The 22,623-nt window shown below is 44.2% G+C and overlaps 1 protein-coding gene across 3 annotated transcripts in view; it reads right to left on the bottom strand.

The window, feature by feature from the left end:
* UBE3C (ubiquitin protein ligase E3C) overlaps nt 1–22,623 on the bottom strand; it is a 119,271-nt gene that overhangs the window by 56,624 nt on the left and 40,024 nt on the right. For 2 of the 3 annotated variants that reach the window (XM_030308904.1, XM_030308906.1), the window contains 5 exons: nt 21,985–22,139; nt 18,062–18,249; nt 7,438–7,524; nt 2,348–2,505; nt 1,966–2,198 (listed from right to left, as the gene is read on the bottom strand). In XM_030308904.1, the coding sequence (XP_030164764.1) occupies nt 1,966–2,198; nt 2,348–2,505; nt 7,438–7,524; nt 18,062–18,249; nt 21,985–22,139 (821 nt within the window). The remainder of the gene's footprint in view (nt 1–1,965; nt 2,199–2,347; nt 2,506–7,437; nt 7,525–18,061; nt 18,250–21,984; nt 22,140–22,623) is intronic. The other variant, XM_030308905.1, reaches the window with a different exon arrangement.

Genomic DNA, 22,623 nt, shown 5'->3' with positions numbered 1-22,623 from the left:
AAGGTTTCTTTTCCCCAAAGAACAGGAATCCTGTTCAAAAAACTGTCTTTCAAACAATTCTGTTCTAAACCCAGGTCTTAGTAACCACTCAATTTCAAACCTAAAACAATCCCGTACCACAAAAGTGAACCTTCACCCTAATTCCTGAAAACTTCAATCCTCAATCAAGTGGTAATGAGTCATTTTAAGGCATAAGAAAAAATTCACTACAGAATTTTCATTTACTGCTAAAGCAAAACAAGGCCAGGGGGAAATATCTTATACAGAATTATTAAATTCTGAGATTTCTAAGTCCTAAAGATAAGCCTGCCATGTGAAAATTATGAGGTTCTCAATAGGTGCTATGAAATAATGAGATTATCTGATAGTGCACACAAACCTGATATCCTACATAATGGAAAGCTTTATTAACAAAGATCCCAGAGTTTAATTAAATACTTAAAGAAAAACACATATGCCACCATAATACACATATCCAGGAAAAGTTTACCTAAGAATTTTAAGTTTTAAATGGGTTAGACAGCTTATTTTTAACTTAGAAAAGTTGCAAAACTGTCACTCTTTAAGAATGGATATATTAAGGGTTCAACATGTGACCTTTAGAGTTTACTTGGGAATGCAGAGATAGGTAATTAAAATAAATTGTGCAAACATATATTACATCAATCTGCACAAATTATAAATTCAATGATGCATTAGTACTGTGTTCAGTGCAATCAAAACATTATCAGTTACTCTCACTGCTACTAATGCTCATGCTCCTAAGTGAAATGTGTTGTAAAATCCGGCACAATGGGCTGGATAGAGACTATCGTGCACTCGTCGGATGAATAAGCAGTCCTTAATTAGCCCATCAGGTTAAGTGCGAGCATTAATGGGCCTTTCCTAAAGTCTAGCTTGACATCTTTCTCCAAACATGGCCAAGAAGAAAGTTCCATTAGCAATATTAATACAAGCTTAGTTGATCATTTTCATTCAATTAACTTCTTTCAATTAAATAGATAGCTTGACAAAAGCAGTGATAAAAGACCTGGAGGGACAGCTGATGATTTGAGCCGCACATTAGTGCGCGAGGGGTCGCGGGTATCAAACGGACTGTAAATCCAGCATTCAATTTGGAAAATGCACTTCTTCTGCTCCCACTCCCTTAATGAGCGATTTTAGCTGACTGGATGTGTTTGCTGCAGAAATTTCATGGCAAGTCAAGCACCCTTTATCTTTTCTTTTTTTCTACCCTCAGTGATACTCGCACTGGTGGGGATTTCCTGCCAGCATTCCAGCCACGGCAACCCGTAACTTCTCTTTGGGCATGGGTAAAAATGAAGATATCCTAAAATAATTTACATGCAACTTACATTACATTAATGACTTTATCACACCTTTTTTTTAAAATGTTTTTTTTTTAATTTTTGACAGAGAGAGAGAGAGAGAGTGTGAGCAGGGGAGGGGGCAGAGAGAGGAGACACAGAATCCGAAGCAGGCTCCAGGCTCTGAAGTGTCAGCACAGAGCCCGACGTGGGGCTTGAACTCACGAACCATGAGATCATGATCAGAGCCGAAGTCGGAGGCTTAACCGACTGAGCCGCCCAGGTGCCCCTTATCCCACTTTTCTTAATCAATTTCTCAAGAGATTAAAAAAAAAAAAATCTGTAGAGATCTTTCGGTGAAAAATGAAAATGAAAATATTTTAAAATTTTATTTATACTTCATCCGGTCACTAAAAGTACTTAGAGCAACTTATAAATGATGCATGTAACAATGTAAACACAAGGTTTTAAAAGAAGGCAAAAGTAAAATGAAAATGAATTTTCTTCATTTAAAAAAGTTTTGCAAATTAAGAACGATGCCGGATACAAACCTGTCCTTCTGTTTTTATGAAATGAATCTAGTCAGGACACGTTTGTACACTGTGTGACCTCCTAAACACACACACACACACACACACACACCCCGCATATTCTATACCTTAAATAACTGAATCCATCGCTTCTGTTCCATTTGTATACACTGTTGCATTTCAGAATTAGTCGTGACCCCAATACTTTGAAATGCTGTAATATACTCTTCTCGAACTTCTGGCTTGGTTTCTGGATAAGCCAACTTGATGATCCCTAGGCATGCATCTCGAAGGCAGCGAGACAACATTATCAGCTCTTCTAGGGTAAAAGGCATCATTGACGATTGTCTCTGACCTACAACTGAGAAACACAGTTCCATATTCTATCATACTTGTTTTTTCTCATTTCTCAACACAGTGAGAGGCTTAAGAGGTTTAAAACTTTTCTATCATCTATGAAAACAGACAGGCAGTGAAGCCAAAAAAACCCAGATTCCGCAAAACTCTTACCTTCTATGGGGTCCCCAAAGAACTCACTGTCGTGTATGGAAATTAGCGAGTGACTGAACAAAGAGCTGAACAGGTAGAAGAGAGGGATGATTCGATTGGAGTCTTCCAAAGACATAGGGGAGCCCCGAGATATCACCTGGAGCAGTGGCACCATCGACCTTGAAATGGAAGCAAAAAGAACCACAATGACTTTAAGGTTAGTTTTCATTTGGGAATGAGTTAAGACAGGCCGTCAGACAAGCATAATCAGGGAAAATAACATTCCCATTAGCAACTGAACTACTTCAAGGGAAGGCAAGTCCTTCTAACAACATGGGTTCGTAAATAACTCCAATTAAAAAGCAGGACACAACCCACCACTCCTTACTAATGTTCCTGCCACCGTGATCAACTGGACGAATCCAGTCACCGAGCGAGCCAGCGGTCCCCAGAGAGAGGTCATAGTAAGTAACGCCACTGTTAAAGACACAGACTTTATTTCTATGTTGAAAACTGTCCCCTTTCTCCCCTCTCTACTTAACGGATTTAACAAAGTACCAAGTTGGTCTCATGAAAAATTTACGCAGTGACTTACATTTGGGAACATTCAAAACGGCCGAGTATGGAACCCTGACCAGAACCTTCAGGAATAAAGGTTCCCCTCTTCTGTGCTGGGCCTTGTTTCCACTCCGCTAGTTCCCTCACCAGCTCCCGTTAGCGCCCCTGCTTGTACCAGGAGGGCTGATCTCAAGTAAGGCCGTCTGCGGGGCGCCCCAGAGTCTCTGTCACGGGTCAGGAGCTGAGAGCTACTACATTTACTTCCGCCACCTGGAACCTGTCCCGTCCTCTCTCGGTCAAATGTGGCCCCTTGTCCTGCTGACCATCCAGTGAATAGAGGGTCACGTGTAAGCACTCCCGCGTCTATCAAGCCCCACGGTCCCCTCAGCGTGTCCCGCCAACCCTGAACAGGCAGGTGTCGTGCGTGATCACCGGCTCATCTTCATCCACGTACGTTTATACTCGAACACTTATTTCCACAAAACCACAGGTGTGAATCAGGTGAACTGTGACCAGGAATAAGGAGCCACAAATTACCAACCGGTTGCCCACCACTGCCAAGTTACATGAGAGCCCGAAGCAGAAGGTAAGGCCAGGCAAATGTACTGTTATTCCTAGTGGGGCTCCGGTGAGCTGGCCTGAGCGGCCTGGAGCGTTAGGGTGTCCACGGGGCCCACTTCAGGGGACAGCACCGCCACCAGCAGGGCCGTGAGAACAGGGACCCAGATGTGCAGCGTGAACTCTGCTGTCCCGCAGAAGAAACACAGCCTGAGCGAGCCGTCCTGCTGTGTGTACCCACAGCACTCGACAGCAGCTCGGTGAAGTGACGGATGTAAGGGGTCTGTCCAAAATAAAAACGCAGTGACGACGTGCCACAAGGGACAGAGTACAAGCATCCTACCTCGTGGCCAAAGCCAGATGACAAAGAAAGGCTCTTTACGTTAGGATACAAGAGGCGTGGGGGCGCCCTTTGAACCGGCCAGTCCTCCTCCTCCCCAGGGACCCCCCGCCCCCCAAACCTAGTCCTGGGCCATTCACACAGTAAAATCGTGCTGACGTACAGCAGGAAGAAAGTTTAACGTCACATGTTTTGTTGTATTAATAAAAATGGATTGTATCTTTTGGTTCCCTTGCAGAGCTCCCCAAAGAACAGATGACAGTGACGGGCAGATGCTGTTTTGGGGGACACGGGACAGGTCGAGTTCAGGGCTACAAGGTGGAGAAGGTATTTCCTGAACCTGGAAGAGTGAGACACCAGCTTCCAGCTGTTAGCCTGTCAGCAGTCCCCGCCCTTAATCGCCACCACCGGTCACGCACGTATGCGCCAGCACACGTAAGATGCTGACACGCGTTCCCTAAAGGAGAGGAGGGCGATTATTCAACATGAGCTGCTTTTTTCTCCTTGACCCCCATAAGGTAAGCAAAAGGAATGAATCATCTTCATTTTAATGACAGAAACTGTGGCCGGCAAGAAGGGTCAGATGTGGGCCTCTGGTCCCCTCCAGCAGACACGTTTCTTGATTCTCCGCCGACCGTTCTTTTGGCCGTAAACACTGACTCAGGTATTCCTCTAAAAACAGGTCAATCACAAAGACTTATGTGCAAATAAAAAGTCCATAATTTACTGTAATGGAAAAGACACTGGTTCAGAACTTGGAGAGCCGGCTGCCACAGGAGCATCGCTGGGGCCACGGGTGACCCCTCCCCTCTGGACACGCCCTCTGGACGAGGCTCCCACCCCGGGCTGCAGCAACCACTCCTCCTTGGATCAAGGTTTCTCTGCTACAGAAGTTTCTACTGAATGCTTTCCTGCCTAAAATGAGGTTGGTTTTTTAATATTTTTTTTTACGGCTTTGGTGGAAGGTTTATTGTTGTTGTTTTCTTAACAGAAAAGGTAGGGAAGGAGCACCTGGCTGGCTCAGTCGGTAGAGCATGCTAAAGTATCTTTTTAAGTTTATTCATTCTGAGGAGAGCGAGAGGGAGAACATGCACGGGGGAAGGGCAGAAAGGGAGACAGAGAGAGAATCCCAAGCCAGCTTCATGCCGTCAGCGCAGAGCCTGACTTGGGGCTCGATCCCATGAACTATGAGGTCATGACCTGAGCCGAAATTGAGAGGCGCTCAACCAACTGAGCCACCCAGGCCCCTCACCTGAAACGAGTTTTAAGAGCGCTACTTAGACTACTGTCAGTACTACTTACTACTGGTGTCAGTGTGACAAGAATTCATAATGAGAACAGTCCCCACAGAGTTAGAGACAACGAGGCACCACGCCAGCCTCGGGGTCAGAGAAATGACCGCCCAGGCCGTGACCCGGCAAAGCCCCTCCCGCGATGGTAAAGGGATGTCTCACGACAAAGACAAGCCAGCCAGCCACGTGGTCGTTTGGGGTCAGCTGCACCCCAATCACCCAGGAGCCTGTGAGGTCACAGACCCCTGGGCTTCCAACCCAGGCCGGCGAGACTCGGGGGTCACAAAGAAATGTACGTTTTCACACGCTCGTCATGACCCTTAGAACTCAGAGGTCCCAGCGGAAGTCTTGTTATGAAACGATTTCCAAGCTAACTCAATGCCAGTTTCAGGAAAATCAGGTATTTAAGTTTTAAATTTTACTCCAATGGTAAATTCAAGAAATTTACAGATTATTAACACAATCCTAGTACGCATCCCATCATAAGTTTCTTGAGGGACTTTAATTCAATATGGAAAATGAAACCCAAATTCTCCATCTGGCTTCTAAGCAATGAGTTTTAAAACTTTTGTGAAATTCACCAACTTATAAAGTAGTATTAGCAGTTTGCTATAATTAATAACACCTCATTTTCCTTCACACCACGACCCCACCTCCTTACAAGCCAGACACTGTGCACCCCAGGCGGCCGTCAGGCACAGCGTGGGCCGGGGCAGGTCGCTAAGCTGAAACACTCGGAGCCCGAAGATCACTTCCTGCCCCAGCGATCCCTGATCTTTTGCGCTAAACAAACCTGTCATGTGCCAAGGCCGGCACAGCCGTTAAGTGGCTGAAAGGCACCAAAAAACGAAACCAAACACACATGAAAGCCCTACATTTTTATCTGAGAAGGAAAGGATGTAAAAGAATTTCTCTAGACACTAAGGCATCCAAGGTTCTCTCCCATCTCGGCCGCTCCTCCCTGTTCATGTCACCTCTAGGAGTGTCATCAGCTGCTGCAGGATCATTATAAGCTCCCTCTGCTCACTCCAGATGCAGTAACATTAAACGAAGAAAACCAAGTATGTCACTCAAAGTAAAACTATCAACGAACTGACATCCCCTCTTATTGTAAGACTAGCTTGTACAGATGCCTCGCATATGGTCTCCTGCTGCCCAGGAGCTGACCGGGAGACAAAGGCAGCAAACGTGGTCGCCCTTTCTCTGTGTGTCACCACCTGACACCTCACAGACCAACCCGGTGCGTGTCTGCATTTTGGGCACCTCATCCTCACTCACCAAAAACTGTTTCAACTTCCTGTCGAAGGGAGGGAGGGAGGGGAAGGGAAGGGAGGGAGGGGAAGGGAAGGGAAAGGGCAGGGTGGGGCGGGGCGAGAGAGACAGAGAGAGGCGGGCAATGCCAAGGCAATGCCTTCCAAACTCTCGCCCTGAAGGTGAGATGTGTCTGTCCTTCGTCAGACAGGCCAGACAGGCTGCAGGCCGCTGTAACTGCCAGCACAGAGAGCTGCATTCTGGAAGTGCAGTCTCTGGTTGCCTGAGCCACATGCTTCATTTTCACTGTTACGGCAGAGAGGGGTTGGCAGAGAGGGGTTAGCGCGGACTCCTGATGGAGGAGAGAGTCGATGGGACGCTAGGCTACGTCAGCTCACCATGAAGGATGTGTGAACATTAAATTCTCTGCTTAGTACACATCCAATTAAAATGTGTATATTAAAGATTCTAGAACTTAAGTTACATGCCGATTCATATAAGAAAAATCATGGGGGAGGGGAAGGAAAAAAAGAAGTTAGGGAGGGAGGGAGCCAAACCATAAGAGACTCTTAAAAACTGAGGATAAACTGAGGGTTGATCGGGGGTGGGAGGGAGGGGAGGGTGGGTGATGGGCATTGAGGAGGGCACCTAGTGGGATGAGCACTGGGTGTTGTATGGAAACCAATTTGACAATAAATTTCATATTAAAAAAAAGAAAGAAAAACCTAATTACACAAACAAAAGTTTCAAAAAGCAACTTCTATAATATTTTACGTTTTAATGTCTGTAATGGTGTTAAATTTGCTTCAGCTCTATATTTTCACTATCAAAAATATATGAAAGTCATATGGAGCAAAGAAATATCAAGCCTGTGGTTGAAAAAAAATGACTAGGATTTTAAAAACAAATGTACTTTCAAATAAAGCCATCCGCTTAATATATACAGATAACTGTAAATTAGGCATTAATTTCTTTTTATAAAATTGAGACCATCTAGAATTTTTCTTACATAAAATAGTACTTTAAAATACCATCTTACAATATCTTTATTAGGTCACGACCTCCCACATGCTTCAAGTTAAGCTCAATTTATAAGTCCACGCAGCACATACCCTGTGATCGTCCGTGTTGTCATAGAAGATATGAGAAACCACAGGTGTCTCAGAAACCTGGCATTAAAGGCTAAACTGTAGAGAAGCCTAAAAAGGAATGGGGGTAAAAAAGTGAGAATAAGTGCATATTCATTCAATACATTTCTTCAAAATTAAAGAAAGCTATAAACAAAAGAGAAATGTACGATTCAGAAAATGTCTGTATTAACCCACAAACAGCATGCTTCCCACCCCAGGCTGCTTGCTGAGTGTGAGCGGGAGTCACTGGTGAGTCCCAGACGCCATCGGTCCACGTGCATGTTCCAGAGCAACGGTCCTGCACCAAGAGAAGGACACGGGCTGCTTCAGAGCAAATACCATGTGTTACCAACGTATGTTTAACATTTTGAAACCGCTGCCTCGTTGTAAGTCATCATTCTTGAAACAAACATACAAATACATGTTTTTTAACGTTAACTAACATGTCAAAATTCAAATGGGGCACCCGGGTGGCTCCGTCGGTTAAGCATCAGACTTGATTTCGGCTCAAGTCATGATCTGACGGTTTGTGGGATCAAGCCCCACATGGGGCTCTCCCTCTCTGCCTTTCCCCTGCATGTGCACACGCACACACACACTCTCAAAACAAGTAAACAAACAAAAATAAATAAAAGTATATTTTAAAGGTTTTTAAAAACCCTCCCGTATAATATCGACTTGATTAAAAAGCCTAAAAACCTTTGGGGATAAAGGCAGAGGCTTACCGAACTCTAACTCCATGGTGCACAGTGCCTGTGTGTTAATAGAACATACTTGCTCATCGCAGTGTTGTAATCAGAAAAAAACTTGCATAAAACAGTTTTAGAAGTGTAGGAGTCAAAAATTAAATTTCAAACTTGTGGGATTAAATGACAGTAAAAATGGTTTAGGATAGTAGGAAAACAGGGTTTTAAGAAAGGAATGTCACCTTACTTTAGAATCATCTTAGAACAAGAAAGTAGAAGGGCAAAAACAAAGGTGGTTTTTGCAGAACCAAGGAACATAAACATGGTCAGCGGCATGAGAGGACACGTTAGGGAGGATTCTGGAAGGAGAACGTGCAGATGAAGCTCCTAGGAGAGCAGAACCCCACGTTTCAAGTGCCTGTGGACCAAGCACCAGTCCTACACCTGTTGGGTGGGGTGCCAAAGCTCACACTGAGTCACCTCCGAGCCGGAATCCGACCCCAATTTGTCAAGCCGGCTCGTGGCAAGAACCAGTCCCAGACTCCGGAGTAACAGAGGGCCCTTTGGTCTCCTCAGGGGTGTGGCCACAAGCCCCAGTGGCCCCGAGACCACTTCTACTTCTCCTCATAAGAAACGACCACGAACAATGAGGGGCGCCTGGGGGGGGGGGGCTGTCGATTAAGCGTCCGACTCTTGATTTCAGCTCAGGTCATGATCCCACGATTCGTGAGATCGAGCCCCAGGTCGGGCTCTGCGCTAATGAAGACAGCTCTCTCTCCGGGTGCTCCCTCCCCCCCCGCCCCTCCCTGGCTCATTCTCTCTCTCTCTCAAAACAGATAAATAAGCTTAAAAAAATAGTGCCTGCTCCATCTCTGAGATATTTAAAATGCTTACCACACACCTAACACGTGAAGAGTGTTAAATGTTGACTTTCCTGCCTTGACGGACTTTCACAGACTATGAAGGATGTCCAAACAACCACATGTAAAACAAAGAGAGAAAAAAGCTACAAAAAACCCAAACTTACAGCACAGAAGAATTCTAGAAGGTCATATTTGCTTGCCTTGTTAGTTCTTTCAAAAATACATTATCTAGTGTAATTTTACTGATAGCAACAAGATTACTTAAAATCGTGTTAAATATAAATACTGAAACTCAAGCACGTCAGAAATGCGAGAGATTCCGTATTTTCATCTCGTGTCTCCTTTGCTCTTCTCTCTTAAGAGCAACACAACGACACAGCCAAGGAGCACTGGCAACATTTCCTGCTATCTTCCCACAGACACCCAGACTTAACACCCTGGGACAGATCTCCAGATACGAGGTGTGCACACACAAGCAGAAAGGCATCTCCCAGCACACCGTCTGACAGCGCAGTCCCCCTTACGACTATCATTACCATCTTTCCACATAAAAATCTATGCTTCTGAAACACCATTTTAATGGCCACATAGCAAACGTTGTATTTCAGATTTAACTTTGAAAGAACTGTATTACCTAAATTAATCAGTAGGCAAAAATAAAACAAATTATTAAACATGTTTATAAATTACAGAGGTGCCTGGGTGGCTCAGTCAGTTAGGCGTCTGACTCTTGATTCCAGCTCAGGGCATGATCTCATGGTTGTGAGGGCTCCTCGCTGACAGTGAGAAGCCTGCCTGGGATTCCCCCGCCCTGCTCACACTCTCTCGCGCTCTCTCAAAATAAATAAATAAACATTTTACAGAAACATTTTTATAAATCACTGAAGGTTATTTAGTTTGGGGCTTTACTGCTAAAAGGTAAGGAAGTAACATGTTCTTTATGTAAACTGGGATATATTCCAAATTACCCATGAAGTTTTATTTAGCTGAGATAAACCTATGAGTTAATTAGTAAAGGGCAACATTTTCAACCCAGGTCATAAATTCAGGCCTGTTGTCTGCAGGACTATTAAGTTATTAAAGAGGACACAGTGGGGGACACCAGCTCACACACAGGCAGGAAAGGCATTCTCAGACACCTCCTCCGCACATAAAGGTGTCACAGGTAAAAGAAATATGACAAGTCACCACCCAGAGTCCATTCGCCTCTTGTAGACACAGGTAGAGACGTAGTGCTTTTCCTGCTGAAAGTATCACGTTATTGACAAGAGTAGTATTAAAATACATGCGTAACGTTTCACCCCCGAGAAAATATAAGATGGAAAATAAATTCTAAATTTCCTTAATTATTATAAAAGTTTTAAGGCGTATTTCAGTCTGAGGCAACTTGCCAAAAAAGTTTTCTTCACAAACTGAAAACTCAGAATCAAGAGAAGCTTCAGGCATGCAGCTCTATTAACCTTCCAGTGCTAAGACCACACAGGTTTACACAGACCATTCCCCTCTTCCTGACAACTGCTTTTATTTAAAATTGAACAGACTGAACTTTCCCTCATACTACAGTCTCATTAAAATGGGGGAAGGGGCGCCTGGGTGTCTCAGTCCGTTAGGTGTCCGACTTCAGCTCAGGTCATGATGTCACAGCTCGTGGGTTCGAGCCCCGCATCGGGCTCTGTGCTGACAGCTTAGAGCCTGGGGCCTGCTTCTGCTTCTGTGTCTCCCTCTCTCTTTGCCCCTAACCCACTCACGCTCCATCTCTATCAAAAAATGGATAAACGTTAAAAAAACACTTTTTTTTAAAGATGGGGGAAAACACGGGCACCTGGGTGGCTCGGTCGGTTAAGCGTCCGACTCGGCTCAGGTCATGATCTCACAGCTCGTGGGTTCGAGCCCCGTGTCGGGCTCTGTGCTGACAGCTTAGAGCCTGGAGCCTGCTTCGGATTCTGTGTCTCCTTCTCTCTGCCCCTCCTCTGTTCCTGCTCTATCTCTCTCTCAAAAACAAACAAACATCAATAAATAAAATAAATAAAATAAAATAAAATAAAACTGGGAAAACAGCATTAATGCCCTTCAGTGCTTTCCTTATCATTCCTTAACACCACTCTTGAAAAATACACTCAAGAAGATCAACACAGCCTTCATGTGTGCTTTTGCCAAGTTGACTTGTATTTCCTGTGAATCAATTATCACTCATAAAAATCTAGAAAATTCTTAGAAGTTTCAAAACCCACTTACTGCTAAATTTGACCAAATCAACACCACTTTATTAACTAGATGTGTCTAACAATAACTACTATCAATTTCTTTATAATCTATACATGACTTCAAAATAGATTTAATAATGAAATCATTATGTGCTGAAATGTTTAGAAGCTCACAAATCTTATTTGACTTTTACAACAGAAAATTTTAACATGAATCAGTAGCAAATTAAATGTATTGATTATACAGAAAATATCACTGATAATAAAAGCAAGCATGAAGTCACAGGCAAAAAATAAATTTGTTTCTCTGTAGGGAGATAACCTCAGTATTTTCAAAAGAAATGATAAAAATGTATTTACAAAAACAAGAACAGCATAATCTAAACTATAAAATAGAACACAAATCTGTTATTTTTTTCCACTGAAGTCATGTGCAGAATCATTCTATTTCAAATTGTTACATATATGAGCTTATGAATCAGAGCTAAGGAGTGTGTCATCACACTCAGAAAACTGATGAGGCAACAGCCATGCATCTTCAGAGCACACAATTAGCTACATCACAACCATTAACAACATAAGACACAATTAAGCTGGCTCACTCTACTAGTTTTTCTTAGAAAAATCAAGCACAGGGGCACCTGGGGGGCTCAGTCAGTGGAGCATCCGACTTCAGCTCAGCTCATGATCTCACAGTTCATGAATTTGAGCCACACATCGGGCTTTGTGCTGACAGCTCAGAGCCTGGAGCCTGCTTCCGATTCTGTGTCTCCTCCCTCTCTCTGCCCCTCCTCCTTGCTTGTGCTCTCTCAAAAATAAATAAAATGTTTAAAAAAATTTATATATATATAAAAAAGAAAGAAAGAAAAATCAAGCACATGTTGCAATAAAATTGATCTGGGAGGCCTTAGGATTTGATGTCTTTACAAGAAAACCACAGGCAAGGGGCGCCTGGGTGGCGCAGTCGGTGAAGCGTCCGACTTCAGCCAGGTCACGATCTCGCGGTCCGTGAGTTCGAGCCCCGCGTCGGGCTCTGGACTGATGGCTCGGAGCCTGGAGCCTGTTTCCGATTCTGTGTCTCCCTCTCTCTCTGCCCCTCCCCCGTTCATGCTCTGTCTCTCTCTGTCCCAAAAATAAATAAATGTTGAAAAAAAAAATTAAAAAAAAAAAAAAAAAAAAGAAAACCACAGGCAAATTATAATATCAACCTTTGTGATCTCTAAGGCATTATCTTTAAAACTTCATTTCAAAGGTTTTAGAAATCCATGGAACAGGAGAGCTCAGCCCCAAGAACTAGCCCGTCTGCATACCCGGACTGTAAGCCCACCTCCTGACATCAGCACTTTACCAGAAGTATCGATCCTAAAATGAAATTTCACTGCAAGCTGGAGTTACAGGTGACATCTCACTAAATAACTCAGGAAGGCTTCTTTTTTTAAAAAAAGGTTTATTTTATTCATTTTGAGAGAGACAGAGACAGCATGGGGGGGGGGGCAGAGAGAGAGAGGGAGAAAGAGAGAGGGAGAAAGAGAATCTGAAGCAGGCTCTGGACTGTCAGCGCAGAGCCCGATGTGGGGCTCAAACTCACGAACTGTAAGATCACGACCTGAGCCAAAATCAGGAGTCAGACGCTTGACCAACTGAGCCCCCCAGACGCCCCAAGAAGGCTTCTGACAGATGATCACCTTAGCATGAATCCAACAGACAATTCGGCCAGGAAAGATAAGGCACGGAGGGAAGAGGCATTCTGGACAGAGTCCAGCAGGGGCAAAAGGCGAGAGGCATGAAACTCGGTGGAGGCGAGGCCACACAAGCATGGTTGGGGCAAAAGCATTTTGTAGCTACAAATAAAGTGAGAGAGGTAACCGAACGTTCAATAAGGAAAGGATAATGAACAAATCCATAAACTAAGGAATGTGAATTTTTCCTGAAAGCAAAGGGGACGCCAGGCGGACACCTGAGCCGGAGAGTAACAGGGTTGTGTCTCTGGCGACACGGGGCACAGAGAATACAGCACCCACGCACCACAGGGACTGAATGCATGTGGGGGATTACCAAGAAAGGAGCGAATCCAAGCCCAAGGCCACAGCAGCACGGTCCAACAGAACTTTCTGCGATGCCGGGAAGGGTCTCTGCCGCGCGATCCGACGCGGTGGCCGCTGGCCAGCCACACGTGACTACTGCGCGCTTGAAATGTGGCATGCGGTGGGGCCGAGGAACTGGGTTTGTATTTTTATTTCATCTGAATTGAAGCGAAGTACCCACATTTTGCTAGTGGCTCCCCAGCGTGAGCCCCAGATTTTGGAGAAAAATGCTCAACTCAATCTGAGGCAGTGTAGAATGCGCTGAGGACAGCCCCCGTTAAGCAGTTCAACAGGAGTCTGGAGTTCCCAAACGTGGCTGAAGCCACTTCTATCACTCAGAGAAGCAAATAAGTAGGACAAAACTGAGGAAGTGAAGAGCAAAAGAAGTGAGTCAAAGAAGTTCAGGAAACGCTGAAACACAGAGACAAAGAGCCGCCAGTGGAGGAAACGGAGAAAAAGCCCAGCAGCAAAGGAAACTTCCCGAGAACAGCATCTGCGAAGGTGATGGGTGAAGGAGGTTCAAGAAGAAAGAGGAGGGGCAGACGCCGTGCAGAGGGTCATGGGGGGGGGGACGCTGGAGGGGCACTGGGGTGTCTCCGCTCAGCGGGGTGAGGCGCGGCCACCGACGGGCAGAAGGGCACCGTCCTCGGCTCAACCCGCAACGCTTCCGAACAACGAACTCCATTCGATGAAAACACTAACCCACTGCCCACCAAGCCAGGTTCGGAGTCAGCCAGGGTTAGAGCTGGGCGCTGGACACTGGCCGCCCCCAAGTGTCCACTTAATGCTCACTTTGCTGGACTTACTTCTCTGGATACTGGGAGACTGACTTCTCTCTTTTCCTTCTCACCACATGGCCACTTAGTATTTACTCATATTAAAAAGAGTGAATACATTTTCTTTCTTAAGATTTTATTTTAATTTTTTAATTTTAATATTTATTTTTGAGAGACAGAGACAGAGAGAGAGAGAGTGTGAGTGGGGGGGAGGGGCAGAGAGAGAGGGAGAAACAGAATCCGAAGCAGGTTCCAGGGTCCGAGCTGTGAGCCCAGAGCCCGACACGAGGCTCGAACTCACGCACTGTGAGATCATGACCTGAGACGAAGTCGGTGGCTCAACCGACTGAGCCACCCAGGCGCCCCAAAGATTTTATTTTTAAGTAATCTCTATACCCAACGTGGGGCTTGAACTCACGACCTGGAGATCAAGAGTTGCACACTCCACTGAGTCAGCCAGGCACCAAGAATACATTTTCTTAAGGAAAAACTAGTTTTACATCCAAATATTTATTCGAATTCCCAAGTCCACTGGTAAGATTTACAAATTTTCTCTCATAAAAGTCGGTGGCAAACTCATTTATTATGGCGCTGTTAAAAATTTAAGTAATTCACATGACCTGGAACTCTAAACCGTATCAGAAAGAAATGGCAAAAAGTCCGTGCTGCCCCCGCCTTGGTCCCCAAAGCACAGCCAGACATGTGAATACTCATTTTTGTGAATTTCCTGTGTACGCGTCCAAGACTTTTCATGCAAATACAAAAATACATTTCTCCTTTTTCCACATTTCTGACACAAAAGTAGGTTATTATTTATATTCTGTATCTTCCTTTTTTGCACTTGAACATATACCTTGGAAATCTTACCACATCAATGTAAAAAGGGCTTTCATATTCCTCTAACATCCTGACAATCAGAAGAAAAAGAAGAAAAAGAAAAAAAAGAAAAAGAAGAAAAAAAAAAAAAAACCATCCTGACAATCAACATTCAACAGAAATTAAGACTGCAAATCCCAACCTTGAAAATAGGAGGGATTTATACAAGCCTGGGAGGCGCTGAGAGTGAGTTATCGGCCCTGGAATTTACTAATCATCTTTTAAATACCTTAAAACAACAACAACCCACAAAACCTGAAAGCAGTTAAAATCTACAACAGTTAGAGTAAGCCTATTTGCTTTCATGAGCTAAGAAAAACATTCTAAATACTTAAACCCTAATATATTTAAACCATAAATAAAATTCCTAGAGTAGTTTCTTAGAGGAAATAGGTGCTGTACTCATAAAAAAGGCTACGTATAAAGCTCCTTTACCCATTAAACACCTTTTGGAAACAGTTCACCAGCGAACCTCAGAGCAGGGCACTGGTGCATTTAACTCCAGTAATTACTGTCCAAAGCAGTGGACTTTGTGCGACAATAAAAGCGAGCGTCCCAGTTCGGCTGCTATGATCCTCAGAACTCACATCCTGCTCTAATGCAATTAGCCTACAGAGAGCTAATTACCTAACCGAGGGGTGGCAGTCTCACTGCCCTCTTACTTCCTCCAGCAGTAATAAACACCGGGGCTAAGACAGCACCTAATTAGCTGGCTGTATTAGTGTTTACAAGGCAGTTTCAGCTGATGATGTGTTCTCTGCATACAGTTCATTTCAAAGAATGCTTTCCTGGCCAAAAGAAACAGCTCTTTTCATGTTACAGGACAGCATTTTACAAAACCAGAAGAGGACTCTTTAGGGTAACATAAATCATCTGACACAACACAAGAGTTACCAACAACAGACAGCGCCTTTCAGCAGGCCGCTAGATGACACGGGTCCCTTAGCTCCTACCGGGGCCAGTGCGGATTTCTGCCCCATGTGCTCTGTTAAATACTTTTCTGTTAAATTTTCAAGCAGCCACTAACCTATCACTCAAAGTAAAGAAAAATGTTTCCAGATTATAGGCACGCTTACCTAAACACAAATCAGCCACATTTTAATTTGTATGTGTTGTTTTGTACCTTCCAAAAGCTTATTTCAAAGTTTAGAAAAACAAAAACGTCAGAGTGCTGGAGTAAGTTGTCAAGGGCAAGCTGGTAAAAAGTCCTATAGGGAAGCCGAAGAGACATGTAACATACCGGGTCTACAATGCAGGCATGAGTCCAATGGGTTTGTCTGTTTGTTTGTTTGAAATAGACTTTATTTTCATTTATTTACTTTTAAACCAGTTCAAATGTGGTTTTTTTTGTAATATTTATTTTTGAGAAAGAGAGAGAGACAGACAGAAAGTGAGCAGGGGCGGGGCAGAGAGAGGGGGACAGAGGATCCCAAGCAGGCTCTGCGCTGACAGCACAGAGCCCGACATGGGGCTTGAACTCAAGAACCGCAAGATCATGACCTGAGCAAGTCAGACGTTTAACGGACTGAACCACCCAGGTGCCCCGATTTCATTTTTCATTTCATTTCATTTCATTTCATTTCATTTCATTTCTTTTATTATTTCATTTTATCATTTCATTTCATTTCATTTCAGAGAGAAAGAGAGTGCATGAGCAGGGGAGAGGGGCAGAGGTAGAGCCAGAGAAGCCTAGGTAGAGCCCAATGTGGGGCCTGATCAATGACCCTGGGGTCATGACCTGAGCTGAAATCAAGAGCAGGACGCTCAACTGACTGAGTCACCCAGGGGCCTTGAATCCAATGTCTAAAAAAGGTGGCTAAGACTAAACTCCACTTCCGCTGCCAAGATACTCTAAAAAAACAAGCTTATTTACAGGCCACTTGAAAGCCTCACAGGCCAGGGAAACAGACTCACAAAGGATCAGTTGGTTTAGAAAAGAAAAACAAACTTTCATTTTCCACGAAACGCCTGCACACTTGAATATTCTGTATCATATCTCATCAGAAAGTAGCGGGCAGGGGTGCCTGGGGGGGGGGGGGCTCAGTCGGCTGAGTGTCTGACCCTTGATTTCGGCTCAGGTCACGATCTCACGGATCGTGAGTTCAAGCCCCGCATCAGGCTGACAGCGTGTAGCCTGCGTGGGATCCTCTCTCCGTTCTCTCTCTGTCCCTCCCCTGCTTGCTCTCTTTCTCTCTAAACGTTTGGTAGAATTCCCCTAGAAAGCCATCCAGCCCTGGACTCTTGTTTTTTGGGAGATTTCTGATTACGAATTCAATTTCTTTACTGGTTACAGGTCTGCTCAAAGTTTCTATTTCTTCCTATTTCAGTTTTGATAGTTTATATGTTTCTAAGAATTTGTCCACTTCTTCCAGACTACCCAACTTATTGGCATATAATTGCTCGTAATATTCTCTTATTATTGTTTGTATTTCTGCTGTGTTGGTTGCGATCTCTCCTCTTTCATTCTTGATTTTATTTACTAGGGTCCTTTCCTTCTCCTTTTTGATCAAACTGGCTAATAAGGGTTTATCAATTTTGTCAATTCTTTCACAGAACCAGCTCCTGCTTTCACTGATCTCTTCTACTGTTTTTGTTTTTAATTTCAATAGCATTGATTTCTGGTCTAATCTTTATTATTTCCCGTCTTCTGATGGTTTGGAGTTTTATTTGCTATTCTTTTTCCAGCTCTTTAAGGTGTAAGGTTAACGTTCTCTCTCTCTCTCTCTCTCTCTCTCTCTCTCTCTCTCTCTCTCTCTAAATAAATAAATAAATAAATAAATAAATAAATAAACTTTAAAAAACAGCAGATAAGGGGCACCTGGGTGGCTCAGTCGGTTAAGCATCCGACTTCGGCTCAGGTCATGATCTCACGGTTCGTGCGTTCGAGCCTCGCGTGGGGCTCTGTGCTGGCAGCTCGGAGCCTGGAGCCTGCTTCAGATCTGTGTCTCCCTGTCTCTCTGTTCCTCCCCAGCTCACACTCTGTCTGTCTCTCAAACATAAATAAAGAATAAAAACAACAACAGCACATAAAGCGGACACAGATGAAGCCCGGGGCAAACCACCGGGGGGAGGAAAGCGCACTTTGGTGTTCACATGGTGACCGCAGCAGAGACTTGCCTGACTTTGGGCACCGCCATCCGATGCTGCACCATAAGCGTGTGGCCGATGGACGCCATCAGAGCGAAGGCCTCCTCGCTGGCTGAGTCCCGCCAGACCAGGTTTAACAGGGTGTTGGTCTGCTGTTTCGTGTCCAACTTCTTCAGACACTCCTCTGTTATGTAAGGTACGGACAGCCTCCCATCCTCCTAAAACACACCAGATAAACTGCTCTAAGTGAACGACGTGTTATTAGAAATGACCCTCTACGCTCCCAACACACATAACATCTTACTTTACTTCAAGTAAAAATACGAAAGAGCCATTACCTAAAAGTTACCCACATCACAACGAACATATCAATCTCTCTCCGAATCAAATTCTCCAGAGATCCATAGTCACTGTCTATCTTAGGCACTAATTTTGCCCAGCATAACAACACAGGAACGGTAAATGCTCAGTTTTTGCCTACCGATGGGACAATATTTTCAGTACTGACATTTTAAGAAACGTTTATTTCCTATTTTTAGACGCCATTGTACTAAGCATACATGTGTGGGAAAATATTCTCATGTGACAGAATCTCCACTTTAACTCATTTAGGAGATCACAGGTTAAGCAAAAATAGGATATCAAAGAATTTATTTTTTTCTATCTTAATTTCTTTAAAGATCTGATTCACCGATTAAAACCTGAACTAAGATGTTACGCATTTACCTATTTGGGGGTATTAATCAAAGATACATCCTTGTTTCATAGATGTATGCATATATCCAAGTATATATTAATATGAACATATATACACAACACTGGATATTGTTGACTGCCCTGCTTGGAAACTTAGACTGGTATAATCTATGTAATTTATAATAATCTACCAAATAAAACATTGCTTTAGATAAAAGTAATAAATTCTACCTGCCAACCTCAAATCTGTAAATAACATCCACCTAATGAAAGGAGTTAGAACACTGGTACTATTTAGTAGTGCACACATTTGAAGTAAATTACACACAGGGGCGCCTGGGTGGCTCAGTCGGTTGAGCGTCCGACTTCGGCTCAGGTCATGATCTCATCGTCTATGAGTTCGAGCCCCGCGTCGGGCTCTGTGCTGACAGCTCGGAGCCTGGAGCCTGCTTCAGATTCTGTGTCTCCCTCTCTCTCTGACCCTCCCCCGTTCATGCTCTGTCTCTCTCTGTCTCAAAAATAAATAATAAAACATTAAAAAAAAATTAAAAAAAAAAAAAAAAAAGAAGTAAATTACACACAAAGAACTGAACCAATTACACAGAAACCCAAGAGTCTATAAACAGTGAAGTCTGGGGGCGCCTGGGTGGCTCAGTCAGTTAAGCGTCCGACTTCGGCTCAGGTCATGATGTCATGGTTCATGGGTTTGAGCCCCGCACTGGGCTCTGTGCCGACAGCTCGGAGCCTGGAGCCTGGAGCCTGCTTCGGATTCTGCGTCTCCCTCTCTTTCTGTTCCTCCCCTGCTCTCACTCTGTCTCTCTCTCTCTCTCAAAAATAAATAAAGATTAAAAAAAAAATTTTTAAAAAAACAGTGAAGTCTGACTCTGGAAAAATCCTATTTGATCAAATTAGATTCTAAATAATTATCATAGGAAAGAAAAGGCAATGTATAAGCAGCCATCAGAAGATGTGACCCAAAAATAAAGATTTTAAGTCAGTCTGTAAGTACCTGGCCTACACCCGGGTCACTGGTTCTGAACCCAAATGTGGACAGGAAAGAAGTGATAATAACCAAGGCCAGGGAAAAATGAAGAGAAAAAGAGTGAAAAAGAAATGGAAGTACAAAGTTATATATCTAATAAAATAGACCTTGAAACCCTTGTGTATTACACAAGAGAAATAAAGTGGAGTAAAATCCCCCCCCCCCCCGAATGTAGGTAACAAAATCAAGCTGCACTTTTTACATATTATAAAACTGTAACCATGAGCAAGTGAGCTCAGTGTTTTCCGCTTCCTGTGTCTTCATATCCCACTGTCACGTCTGTGTCCCCAGTGAGGAGGGGTTTCCTAACATCCCTCCAGCAGACAGACATAGCCCCATCCTTCACATACGTACAAATTATATTGTGTATAAACAGCATTTTAATTTCACAGATTCTCTAGAAGGTAATTAAGCATTAAAAAAAATGTCTTCTATGGGGCGCCTGGGTGGCTCAGTCGGTTAAGCGTCCGACTTCAGCTCAGGTCATGATCTCGCGGCTTGTGAGTTCCGAGCCCCCCGTCAGGCTCTGTGCTGACAGCTCGGGAGCCTGGAGCCTGCTTCGGATTCTGTGTCTCCCTCACTCTCTGCCCCACCTCCACTCACGCTCTCTCCCTGTCACTCAAAAAATGAATAAACGTTAAAAAAAATTTTTTTTAAGTGTTTTCTAGAAACAAAAGTTTTGGGGCGCCTGGGTGGCTCAGTCGGTTAAGCGTCTGACTTCAGCTCAGGTCATGATCTCGCAGCTTGTGAGTTCAAGCCCCGCGTCGGGCTCTGTGCTGACAGCTCGGAGCCTGGAGCCCGCTTCGGATTCTGGGTCTCCCCCTCTATCTGCCCCGTCCTGCTCATGCTCTGTGTCTCTCTGTCTCTCGATAGTAAATAAATGTTAAAAAAAAAAAAAAAATTTTTAATAAAATAAAATTAAAATAAAAACAAAAGTTTTATCTACATTCCAGCTACAGAATCCCACTTTTTCTTTTTTTTACCGTAAGAAAAATTCACATTTTGGTGTGCAGTTCTGAGCTCGGACGGGTGCAGGAGTCCCAGCACCCACCGAAACATTCCGTTCGGCCCCTCTGTAATCAACCAGCCCTTCCCCCAGCCATAAGCTCAGGGCAATGACTAACGTGTGTTCTCGTACTGTTAGGACTGTTTTCATCTCTGCTAACAAAGCTATGTGTGTCCAGAAGGCAGTACTAACCAGCCTTTCACGGACTTCCCCTGGAAAACCCAACCACTCCTCAGTATATTCGTCCTGGGATTCCATTTGGTATTAATCAACAGGAAATTCCCTAACAAAAAAATATAACATTTAATTTAAACCTATTACAGCCATATCTCAAGTTATTTCAATTCTGTAAGAAGAGCAAAAGAGGCCAGCAGCAGATATATCACTGAAGACATAAATTATGTGTATCACGCGAAGCTTTTTATTCCTTGGAAAGACACTGCAGATCATGATGAGTAAGAAACAGGAGAAAAGGACTTACGCTGCATGTGATGACGCACTCGCAATTCACTTTCAAATAAATCGTTACGCTTGCCATCCACAAAACTGGCAAAAATTAACAGGAGACGTGACTTGGCGTTCACAAGACAGGGTAAGGGAGAACTTAACCTTTTTCTTCCCCTTGGGGTTGGGCGAAGGGTGGGGGGCAGCGGCTGCTGACGGGCCGGGCTTCTGCGCAGACCATGAAAATGCTCTATCAGAGTGGTGGTGGCTGCACTTAGGTTAATATACTGAGAAATCACTGAACTGCACATCATTTTTTTAAAAGGGTAAATTTTATGGTAAAGTGTATCTCCATAAAGCTGCTATAAAAAAATTCTTAAAAATAAAACAGTGCTTGGTGCACAGTAAATGCCCTTCCTGAAAACTAGGAACTTAACCTTTCAATCCAACAATTTCAGCTCAGGAAATATCTCCTAAGTAACAAGTTAATGCACAGCATGGCCTACTTTGCATGAAAACCCCACACGGACTTGTACGCAGGAGAAGGTGTGGAAGAACTATCCTCACTCCCTAATGGCCGGGACGGTGACCTCGGGAAGGACGGGGCGGCAGTGGAGGGGAAGGGACTTTTTCTGCAGCGGGAAGGTTTTACAAGAATGCTTCAGTGCAGGAGTCACACAGCTAAGAAGGAGGACGGACACAAAGCTACTTGAGTGACCTGAAAATCAGGGGGAGCGGTCTCCGATGCAGCCCCCGGGAGCTTACCGGAGCGCTCGGCTGCTTGTCCGCCTCTTCACTCTCGTCCTCCGAGTCGCTGGCCGGGTCCTGACAGCTTGTGCCGGCCGGCGACGCCGGCAGCCGAGACAGCGAGCTCTGGAGCACCCGCAGGTACACCAGCAGTCCTTCCTCAGAGAGGGTCCCTTTGCAAAACAGTCGACGGTAACATTTTGTTAAAAGCAAGCAAAAAGAAACTAGAAAACTCAGGTATCATTCTTCTTACACTCAGAGAGACATTTCTGACCAGAATGTATTAAAATTCTAGTAATTCAGGCATAGATGTATGTATGAAAATACATCAGAAAAAGATGCTATAATTCCAGAAGGGGCACATATTAGGAAGTTTGGCATGAATGGGATAACATCCCTGCGCTCACAGTTCTCCCTCAACTTTTTTTTTCATGTTTTTATTTCTTTTTGAGACAGAGAGAGACAGAGTGCGAGCAGGGGAGGGGCAGAGAGAGAGGGAGACATAGAATCCGAAGCAGGCTCCAGGCTCCAAGCTGTCCAATGCTGGGCTCGAACCCACGAACTGCGAGATCATGACCTGAGCTGAAGTCGGATGCTGAACCGACTGAGCCTCCCAGGCGCCCCAGTTCTCCCTCAACTTTAAAATTCCTTTTAGTC

This window comes from Lynx canadensis, chromosome A2, assembly GCF_007474595.2.
Source record: "Lynx canadensis isolate LIC74 chromosome A2, mLynCan4.pri.v2, whole genome shotgun sequence".
Classification (NCBI taxonomy): Eukaryota; Metazoa; Chordata; class Mammalia; order Carnivora; family Felidae; genus Lynx; species Lynx canadensis.
Note: the sequence above shows the minus strand (reverse complement) of the source record. Positions and strands in the feature narration are given on the sequence as shown.